The sequence below is a fragment of the Osmerus mordax genome, chromosome 6 (assembly GCF_038355195.1).
Source record: "Osmerus mordax isolate fOsmMor3 chromosome 6, fOsmMor3.pri, whole genome shotgun sequence".
NCBI classification, from domain to species: domain Eukaryota; kingdom Metazoa; phylum Chordata; class Actinopteri; order Osmeriformes; family Osmeridae; genus Osmerus; species Osmerus mordax.
Window position 1 is genome coordinate 5,327,617 of NC_090055.1, and position 11,661 is coordinate 5,339,277.

At 40.7% G+C, this 11,661-nt stretch overlaps 1 protein-coding gene across 3 annotated transcripts; it reads right to left on the reverse strand.

Annotated features, from left to right (window-relative positions):
* Positions 1–1,248: 1,248 nt before the first annotated feature.
* On the reverse strand, positions 1,249–11,465 carry phf1 (PHD finger protein 1). Of its 3 annotated transcripts, none has more exons than XM_067237828.1 (15): positions 11,138–11,465; positions 10,535–10,613; positions 10,292–10,373; positions 9,481–9,567; positions 9,122–9,216; positions 8,528–8,676; positions 8,245–8,340; positions 7,548–7,616; positions 7,263–7,386; positions 6,884–6,951; positions 6,509–6,640; positions 5,772–5,850; positions 4,344–4,456; positions 4,101–4,184; positions 1,249–3,980 (listed from the first exon to the last, which is right to left on the reverse strand). In XM_067237828.1, exons 2-15 carry the CDS (start codon positions 10,610–10,612, stop codon positions 3,599–3,601), a joined length of 1,638 nt encoding a protein of 545 aa, XP_067093929.1. In that variant the 5' UTR covers position 10,613; positions 11,138–11,465; the 3' UTR covers positions 1,249–3,598. The 3 variants fall into 3 exon arrangements, with proteins under 3 accessions (XP_067093929.1, XP_067093927.1, XP_067093926.1); XM_067237826.1 differs by having other exon boundaries at positions 1,249–3,977; positions 6,503–6,640; XM_067237825.1 differs by having other exon boundaries at positions 6,503–6,640.
* Positions 11,466–11,661: the final 196 nt, after the last annotated feature.

An 11,661-nucleotide genomic window follows, 5' to 3' on the forward strand; every position in this document is an offset into this window, starting at 1 on the left:
TCATACTCTCACACAAATGCGCGCGTTCACACATACACATACACGCACGCATGCACGCACACGAACGTTAGTCTCAAATTAAACAGGTGCACACTATTTATTTCACTATTGTCAATTGCCAATTTTCAAACCGTTATGGATCTTACTAAGCTACAGTGTGCTATATTCTATTGGATATTCTCAAGGCATTAACAGGCTAGCTGACCCACGCAAACTCCAGCTAAATATGCTACGTCTATAGACTTTAATGTGAAACATTACAGATTACAGATACAGATCTTCCATCCAAATATACATCCGCTCCGTCTTCTTTCAAGAAAGTTTTTTGGTACCCAAGATGTGTAAGTTAGCCTATGGGACCAGTGTAATGCAGTAATATTTTTAAAGAAGGCCTGCGCGCATATCGAAGGAGTGCGTATTATCTATCTATATTGAACTTCTTCAATGTATTTTCGACCAGACACATGACCAAACTAATGTGCTGCTTTGGTAAGCATTTGGAAACCGATCTCATCGCTTAGATTTCGTCCCTGGAGCCAAAATGGCGTAGGAGCAGCTAACGGTTGCTTCATGTCTCCCAATCTTGGAAAGTGGCTACCACCTGGCGGTTGTTTCTGGACGTTGCAATGGTACTAAAGCGGCAAGTGGATTTCACACCGCATATGGGAAAATATTGGCTACTATATGGATACTGTATGGAATATTGAAAGGAATATAATTTGTTGTAAGATCTGACACAGAAACATTTATAAATAAATAGGCCTAGATAAATCCCCAACTAAATCGAAACTTTTGATCCTGTTGAACAACCTTTTACAAAGAAATATTCATCAATATCTTTATCAGATTAAGCAATGTTTTACGCTTTTTGTCAGTATGTTGAGGCATGAGAAAGTAATGTCATAACTCTATTTTCTAAACCATAAATATGATCAAGCTCACACCATTGTCCTTAAATATAAATCTGTATGTTGTGATAGTCAGGCCAGGAGTATGCAACAACCTACTGTTGCTGTATTTCTCCACTGAACACAAATGTAAAGGCTTACAATGAAAAGTTCCATATTGAGTTCCATTTTTAACAGTGATTTATCGATCTCACAAGATAAATTAGATAGTCGGACACTTATGGAATTTTATGTAGATCCTGAAATATTTAGCACTGAACATTATTTTTGTTCAGTGTAACATACACGGTTGACAGACGTAAGGCCATGAAACACAGACAAATACAAATATTCTGCCATGATGAGATAACTTTTCTTTATTTTTCAGTTTACATATTAGGTGTGTCAACATAGGGTTTACATGTACAAACCTATTTTGACCAAAAGTCCAAAAATACATTGAACCAAACTTGGACGTGACAACAAAGCAAAAGAAGACGACTATACTCTCAGCTTTTTTGTTTCTTACTCATATCCTGATTTCCCCTGTCACATTAGTTGTCATTCAGTTCCATCTATAACCTAACAAGCACTTGACGGGCATAGACATACCATAAAAAAACACACAAATACATTCATCACCATCTTCTAACAGACGGCTCAACACACCCCTTCCTATTACACTACAGGCAAATTCACTTAGAATGATCAAAATGACATTAATGTACTGGGATGTGTATTGGACATGCACTGCTGTTTAGAAGCATACCAAAGCCACTGTTTGTCCAATACTGCCTCATTCAACTTGGCAAGAGATGTTAACATGTTAAGTTTGCCTTTCAAAATGAGAAGGTTTGGTCTTGACATGGTAATAACAGTATAACTGCCTATTGTGTTCACTTCTTTTAACTATACCTCTGATCTGACTTTCTGGAAGATAAACCATTACAGTTTACAGATTTATATTTGTTTCATCCAACAAAATGCTGAAATAAAGTTCTGTATAAATATAAACTCTGAAACTAGCAGTATGATATTCTATCTAGGCTAGAGTTTTCATTTTCACAAATATGCATGGTCATGTCAAATTCCAACACTGCATATTGTAGATATGGATATGGCTGGATAGACAACCCACAACACTATTAAATCCTGATTAAACTTGTTGCTGCACTGGTTACACCAAACAGGCGTACAAGGAATAACAAGAAGTTTGAGAGCCAGTTTGAAATGGAGCCATCTGAGTCTTTGTCCTCATTGTAACCTGGAAGATACAGTAGGTGTTGACTCCTTTTGTCTATGCCCTAAAGATGCCAACAGAACCTTTATGAGGCGTTTCAATAGCCTTTGAACCCGTAATGAATTAGGAGAAATTGAAACAGCTTAAAATAGTCAAATTACACACATTACTCACATTTGCATGAAAATAAATGTAAAAAATGTACTATTAGAGTGGTGATAATACAGCATTCATAAAGAATCTAGCACATCTAAGAAATCTTCAAAGTTGGTTAATCTTCAACTGTTTATGAATGGCACATGAAGGGTAGTTATAAGGTGTTAAACATATAGCTGGAAAAATATTTTATAAAGTCACGAAGTCCTCTGAACAAAGTCTAAATTCAAAGCCCATATTGGTATATACCATATGGCAAATATTATTTGTTTTCATTAGGCTAAAAGTAAACAGTAAAACCTCTTTTTAGTTGAAAGAAAAAACTAATAAAATGCTCGGCTTAAAACTATTCAAAGATGACTGATGTGGTTTACATCATCAAGAGGGATGGGCTCTGCATTAAATACAGTAAACTACTTTCTTGATGTGCCAGGTAAAACTGCCCCTATAGGCCATTTGTAGATATTTACCCTCAATTCCACCCACCGACAACTTTCTCCTGATGTTTTTTCCTCTAAAAACACGAAGGGCTTAACATTTCCAATACTGTGGAGAAACACGCAATCGTAAAGTTATTTCTACTGATATGCTAAGAATAGTCATAACGGCTTAATAAATACTTTATTATCACCAATCTTGAATAATGTTGTAAAAACATATGCTTAAATGAGATGTTTTAATATTTTTGAGAATGTGTTCCTAGCAGTTTCAGGAAGAAAACAGTATTGATCAATTGTACAATGGCAATATGATCTATATAACTGCGTGCCAGGTTACGTACATTTTTATCAGTGGATCAGTCAGCAGGTACACAATTCAGATAGGCACTATGCAACCACATCAGTAGAAATCATTGAGTAATATATTGTGACTATAGAAACCTAACTATAAAACAAAAGCCCCCTTGCGGCTCCTATTTCTATTACATCATATGAATGTATGAATCAAGTATGACAAAAAGGAACAAAGGAGTCCTTTTCGATCACTGTATATACATCTTTTAACATAAATGTGATAAATGCGAAGGCATATTTCAAAGGTATACTGTATAAATATAAGAGAAACACTAGCAAAGAGGGAGATATAGTAACATGTAGCAGAATGATATTGAACAGAGGTGATATTTTAGAGCAACCTGGATTTGCAACATGGGAATTTTGTGTTGCTTGTATTTCTAGCCACGTTTCAAGTGGCACCTATACCTGCAAACAGTCATTATCTCTCTCTCTTTCTCGGTCTCTCTGTTTTCTGACCTCTCTTCAAAGCACCATGGAGTTTTTGAAAACCTTCCCAAACCTCTCCCTCTCTCGACTTTTCAGTACACACTCACGTTCCCCCACTCCACCAGGTATTGCACCTTCCCATCTGGCGTGACTCGTCTGGCCAAGATCCTCACTGCCTCCCCACCCCCCCAGGCTCGGGCCGATGCTCCGTCTCCCCCTCCACCCCCTCCTCCTCCACCTCCACCTCCCCCCATCCCACCTGCGTACGGGGCGAGGTCACGCAGGAGCAGGGAAGGGCACGGCTCCAGCTTCTGACCTGGCTGGTGCTGGTTGTGGTGTGGGTGGTGCGGGTGGTGCGGGTGGTGCAGGTGGTGGTTGTGCTGTTGATGGTTGTGATGATGGTGGAGGTTGTGATGGGAGGATGAAACGGAGAAGGGGAGGCAGGGGGTCGGTAATCTGCAGGGGTCCTCACTACTGTTGGAGTAAAGAGAGATGGTGGACAAAGAGGGATCAAGCTCATCAACGAAGTCCAAGCACAACATGCTCGATCGACATACATCCTTGACCTGTAATTGCTAAGTAGCTGGCACAAACCTGTAGTTATGCAGTGCTCTGGATATGTTTGGGGCTCCACTATAGGTGGGATGATACAGGGCAAACATTCTCTTAGGGGGAGAACTGTGGAACAGGGAACAACCACATTATGAACAGAATGCAACAAAAAAAGAAGCAAAACATGCTACACCAAAACAATCAAATGAGTATGTTAGCAAGCGAGACGCCCTTAAACAAAATATCCCTAAATTATAGGTTGGAATATATTACAATGAAACATACCCCAAGTTGAGCTCCTCCTCCTTCCTGGAGTTATAGAGGTTTGCCCCACCTACGTAGCCATGGCAACATGGCACCAGATCTATGGAGTTGGCAGCAACCGGGGGTGGACAAGGCTGGATACAGGAGACACACTGATTAGCCAGTGTTTGGTTGCCAAATCAGAGGATCCAATCAAACTTCATTTCACATGCATGAATGTTATTTCCCAAATGCGCTAACTTTCCTTATGAAAACATCTACTTATTCCAATCGAAGACCTGTAATTTTCAAAAACGCGAAGGATAACTAAGGTTTCTTTCTTCAAAGTGAAAGGTGGCTTTGATGTTTTGAGGATAGTCATGCCAAACACATGCATTAGCATTCATTTAACACCAAATTATGGCTCTGCATGTACAGTGTGACTTGTGGGAGCACATTGCTGCAGATCCAGAAAAAATGCTATTCCACAGCACATCAAGCACTGCAGTGTTATTCATGTCCCCTCTATAGGATTCTTCTACTGTGGGTCCTGATAGCATTTTCCACAGCATAAGCCTATTAACCTCCTCGAAGGAAGAAAAGTCAGCGCCATCAGCTCCATCACTGAAATCATCAGCTGTCAATCACCCCCAAATGCAGTTTACATGATATGGTGCTTAAGGATGGAGTGGCTGTGATAGTACAGCAGTATACCAGGGAATTATTAGTGCACTGTCCCTTTAAATGGATGTGCTCTGACAGTGCTGCACTGTCAAAGTGCCAGAACCACCTGGCCAAACTGTAATAGACTGCAAAGTGCACTTGGAAGCGCTCCCAGACTACGCATATCAGCATACCTTCCCTTCTCACTTTCCCTATGATAACCAACCTGCCCCCTAAGATGGCCGACGATAAACGTCAGTCAGCTCTGGGTACGGGAGGCTGGATATGCTTGCTGATATAGGAACGTTTTGACATGGTGTTTTATCTCTGGATTGCATCACTTTCTGAACATAGCAAGAAGGCATAGGACATTAGCTACACATTGAGAGGTCGACGGGATGTAAAAAGTAGTTTCAAGGACTTGTTTGAATTCGGAATTATACCTAAACCTTTAAAACTCGTGTTTGTCACGATACATTTTTGAAAGGTAGCATTGCATAGATAAGCATTGATTTGCAAGAAGCACATAATGCACTAGATCGGTGTGGAGAATGCTATTGTGTTATTAGATTTTGAGTATTTAAACCAAATCAAGGTGATAAGTACACTATATCCTATGTAGCGAGACTACGGTTTCAAGGAAAATCAGACGGACAGATCAGGATTAGAAAGCCATGCCTTCTCCTCGCATGAGCGACGAGTCATTTCAATGCCAGGAATCTGTTTACATCGACGCATAAAGGAGGCCGGCAGGTGTCTGATCTCTTTTTTTTGATGGCGTCCCCAGTAGAAGACAGAAGCACTGACCTGTGTCTCCATGATGCTCCGCTTTGATTTACGCGACTCCGCTCCTCCCGCTCTCCTCTGACAGGCCAGCGACAATGGGCTGAAGCACAAAACACACACACACACACGCACACACAGCAACAGTGACTAACCTGCAGTGCAGCCTGTGTGTGAAAACATCACGCGAGAGAGGTGTGATGTTGTATGAGCATGACTATCAAACGTACACACACACACACACACACCCAGGCAGGCACACATATCCTTTGCACGTATATCAAATTCAAATCAAATCAAAATGTATTTTTATAGCCCTTTTTACAAGCAATGTCACAGGGGGCTTCACATACGCCCATACAACTGCCCCTCAACCAACCTAAACCCTCAAGGAAGACAAGGAAAAACTCCTAGAAAAACTCACTAAAGGAGAAAAACCTTGGGAAGAGAAATTCAGTGAGGGACACTGCACACTGGCCATCCAAGCACACACACACACCCATTCAAGAAACACACACGCACATACGTATGTATGCACACATATGCACACACTTGATTCTGCAATAACCAAGGATTTGTGTAAATAAAACAACAGTTTCGAGTAAAAATATTCACCAGAGTGAGTGAAAAAGCAGTCCTTTGACTTACGATTTAAGACCAAATGAAGTGAACCTTTCTATAACGACTGTAACACCAGGGTGTAGAAAGTCCTGTTGCAAATGTTGACATAAGAGAATAAAAGAGGTTGTCCTTACTCTGACCTTCTCCTATGTGTGATGTTAATGGGCGGGTCAGTGATGAGAGGGGACGAATCAGAGGTTAGCGGAGGTGGAGCTCGAACCTGAAGTCCAAAAAGACACTTCTTCTTTTTTATCTCCTTACCAGAGACAAACCTTGTTGGCAGGAGAGATAGATTACTTCAGATAAAACTGTCATGTTAGAAGGCAGTTCTAAACAAGGTAGTTCTTTTATGTGTCTGTTATTATTAGGCAAACTTGTGATTGTTGTACATTGTTTTGATAGTCTTTACTCAGTAGTCCTAATACCATTCCTATTGATGAACAAAGGAACAGGAGCTCATAAATCAGTTTCTATGTCCTTTCTGTTTATTCCTCTCATCATATGCAGAGCCTCACCTGTCCTTGTTGGAGTTGAGAGCATTGAGCAGGTTGTGACAGCGATCTTGCCTTGGTGTGTCGGAAAGCTAGAAATGCATAAGAAACAGTCTTTACCCTGTGGACGATAGTTTGACCGAAATGTTGACCCTCCCCTTGATCTTCATTCAAAATTAAAAACATTTCAACTTCTAATTGTAATCCAAGAACTGTTCGTTGGTTTGAAAAGTCAATTGATTATTGTTGAGTTACATAAACTGCACATTAGATAAACAATTCTAAAAGTAATGATTACATAGTCATACTGCTTCTGAACTTGTGGTTGCCATTACAAGACGTCGCCTAACATTTTCACCTCATTTCATCATTTCATGGTACTTAGGCGAAAAAATATTTATACCAAGCCTAGAAGCAAGGATTCCCAATTTTCATTGGTAAACGACAGAATTTCATGGTCGAAATCAAAGTATTTTCTCTTGCAGCACAAGGAGAGGTGGTAGAGCACCAGATGGGCCAAATCCACCCTGTATTTACAAAAAGGAGAAACCAAGACAAGAGGATGGAGCCGTTGTTAATGAAAGTACAAATTACAAGCAAGTGAACAAGTACTTTTTGAAAAACAAAACAAACAAACAATTATTCTACAACATTTTTCCTTCAGAAATGAAATTCTCCACAGTCTCACCAGCTCATGGGTAGCCTCTGAATGGTCTCCGGTCCATTTGCACATACTGAGCACTGAAACTGATAGAACCTTTAAAGAAATGTAAAAGCCCGTTAACAATATACTTCCGATTGTAATCGACCTTTTTCTGACCCTAGGAAAAAAGACCCTGCATATTGCATAACCATCATGTATCAATTTTGTTTGTGTTTGTAACTCTACATAGCTCAAGGTCAGTGGAAATATACAATGAAGAATCATCACAGTCCACACCGTCTCTTCTTGAAGCACATTTCTCTAGTTTTTCCATCACCTGCATAGCAGATGTTGTAACAAACCCACCTCCTTCTATGAGATATTCAATACGAATACCTCACATCCCTCATATTTCTCCACAGTAGTAACAAGGGGTAAAATAGATTTGACCTTTAAATGGAAATTAAAACCAGTCTGTGAGTAAAGATAGATATTACAATAATTGATCAATTGATTCAAGATATTTTATGAGACAAAAGATTGATTGGGATACAGCACTGCAGTACAACTACCAACAACACACCAGCCTTGATAGGGATATAAACTAAGAGTAAAGTATGTCGTAGAATTTGCATTCCACCAGACATGGAATCTCTATTAAAGCACTGCAATTTGTCTATGACACTAATAAAATGTCTATAGCAACAGCCCAGTGTGTGTAGTTAATTATTTTTTCATTCACCTGTCTCCATAGAGTAATGGTTTGGTCAGACACTGTGTACAGGCTTCATGAAACCACTGCCCGCAACTTCCACACTGCAACATTTTCAAGTTCCACCTACGTTTGGGAGATAGAAAAACAACTGGCTCAATCGCTGAAATGATCAGTTTCATTTGCATCTGATGGAGAAACAGGTAATGCTGGTAAAAGCACTACACAATAATCTAATAGAAATACTGTGTGTTGGTGTTCTTGTATCTTAGGAGTAAATATACAAAATATGTGCAAAAGGTGTGCCACTCACTCTCCAGGGCCTGCACAATAGCAATAACACTGCTGCTGGTTGGTCAGATGCTGTGGATCCCAGTCCAAAGACGACAGCTGATAGGGCAGCCGCAGTTTCATGATTTGCATGAGCCGAGCAAAGCGTCCTCGTTTAAGTGCTCCGCCTCTCTGAAAAACAATTTGGATAAACTGATTGGCTACTGACCCATCCATTTGCTGTCATGTCAAAGCAGTTCAACATAGATTATATTTGAGGAAACTGCCCAGAAAAAGCAATTCGTCTCGCTTTATAGTGTGGCTGCTCACACAGGCTAGGTTCAAACAAAGAGGAAGCTGGGACAATGAGATATGGACGCTGACTGATGAACAATTAAAACAATTAGCATCTCACATTTACAAAAAAGGATCAGGGCAACCTGATTGAAATCTACCATAATGTAACCCTAACCCTACCTTGGGTGGATTATAATGTACAGTACACACCCCTGTACTGCGCTATTTATCAGTCAAGTAAAGCCTAATACATCCTTTCCCATTTTTACCACGTCGTTACTGAATATCTTTTCCCAGGATTTGCCAAGGTGTGAAACGGGGGACAGATTAGCAGTCTAACCTTGGTGGCGACTGCAAAGACACATTGCCGACATATCCATGAATTGCTGTCAGCTTCCGGTTCGATGGACGGAGTGTGGCACTCTGGATGATAACCTGTTTTGGAAGAGAAAGACAGAGCATTGCATCCAATGATAAAGGCCAGTACACTAGTCAGGATCATTGTACTGATGGCATCTTGTATGGAGCAGTCTGTTTAATGTTAACTTAGTCTGATGGCATTCCACTAAACATGCATTATACTATAGAATAACTCTGGAATGTGTTTACAGTACTATGTTAAATGCAATACTAATTGCTATAGTTTTACATCTGAACTGCAGAGGTACATATACAGTAGTAAATGCAGTGATTACTAACCATGACGGCATTTAAGACAAATCACGAGGGGTTCTTTCAGAGGCGGGGCATCACAGATACAGCAAACTTCTTCCACACCAATAGAGACTAAAGAGGGAGAGAGGAGGTATTAGAAGCCGAGGAGCAGGAGACATATAGAGGAAGGAGAGAGTGTTGAATAAGGAAGGTGAACGAGAGTGAGAGAGTGATCACTCACTCAGCATTTAATGTATGTATATTGATTCGTGTTCTTGCCACCTCATTGATTTCAATGTCTCCTGCAGCCTTTCAGATTTCATTCTGTTTGACGGCTGGATATTCGCTTGCTCCTAACGAGCAGCACTTCCTCTTACTTTACTCTAACCGAGTGGGGGGCGCCATTTCCCTGTGGAGTCATTAGGCTAATAAATTCATAAATACACCCTAATACACCAATTACACATAAAAGTGCTTTTATCAGAACTGGCAACACTTCCCTGTGTCTCTGCAGTGAATATAAACGCTTAATTGATCAACATCTGTTTGAACTACAAAGAACCAGACCTGAATGATAGCATGCAATTAAGCATGAACTTCTGAACGCTCAAGGATAAAAACAAATACTAAAAGAACAGTTTGCAAGCACTTCATCCAAATCCCCCAAGGGTTTCCCCAAAGGGAATAAAGCATACAATGGTGAAAGGTATGGTAAACTATTTTAACATTTACAAAGCACTCAATGTCTTTCAAATGAGAACAGTACATGTGTTAAAATCACATTATCTAACTTTATGAGATACATATTTTGTTCCTTAGACTGAGTTAGGTATCCGAAGAAAAAAAGAAATCTTACATGAGTGGATGTCCTTTCTTAGGACCCAGAATTCCGAGTTGTCTTCAAACCTCACCAAGCAACATTGCTTTACTCCATCTACCTGTGACAGAAAGCAAGTAAACCTAATTATTGACGTAGCTAACTCTTTTCAAATTGGCACACTCTCTCACAGACAAACAGCACCTATGTGTATATATCTCAAACGCACACAACCCTTCTCCATACACACACACAGACACAAACACTCACCAACAGACTTACTCTTTTCACATTGCCTAGGTACAGTAGTCCATCACTCCATCGAGCTAAAACATCATCTCCTTCACTTACTCCCCCCATCCTGAAGAGGGGAGAGAGAGAGAAAGAGAGAGACCCATGTCAAATGGAAATCCGATTTATTCACAGAATACTTTACTGCCATTGCCCAGACGAGGTTTATGGCCTTATTGTTCTGTACTGACACAAGATTGGCGAGTTAAAGGGTTAAATTCCCACTAACTGAGCATAGCGACAGTCAAAATACACAACATTGAATGATAAGAGAGAAAGTACACAATGAGAGAGCAGGACAAATCATTACGACACACATCATATCACCCAAACACACCACTGCATTCAAACAGCACAGTGTTATAAGCATCACTGTTACTTAATATCAAAAAAGCACTTATGTTTTCTCTTTGAACATGTAAAACTATAAACTTGAATAGATATGTGGAATGGCTGTACAGGCTTTGTCTGCACATTAGTCAATTTGTTCCAGTGCATGCTCTCAAGTAAAGAGACACAGATTACATCCTATCATTTGTGAATCAATACACCAACAAAGACAGAAGCTGGATGGACAAGGAGCCTTTTAGCTACCTGTCAAGTCGAACTCCTTTCTGTCGGGGTCACAGCTATTCCTGTGCAGACTTGACATGAAATGTTTCAGCTCCCCTGTTTTCCTCTTCCCAATTACTGGCCGGTTGGATGTGCAGCCTACGTGTGTGCACAAGTGGATGTGCATGTATGTCCCTGTGCCAAGCGCGGATGTCAGTCAAGCTGTCAGCGGGAAAGGCGTCTGTCCGTCCGTCTCTCTCTCTCTGTCTGTCCTCCGCGACGTCGTTTCGTCATGTTCCCGTGCCTTTACTCTCATTTCTCCATCTACGGATGCTATTAAGCGTGTTTGTCAGAGCAGTACAGGAATCAACCCGCGAGAGACGCCATCATCCCTGCCTCTCTCTCGACCGACTTGTTGTGACGCAGACATAAAACACCGAGAGATAGAGTGGGAGGGAGACCGGGGACCAGGAGAGCGGGGCGAGAACACCTTCTCATCGGACGAATTGACCCTAAACCGTTATGACAAGACAGGTTGTTTCTTTGAAGGGAACATGTGGAGCCAA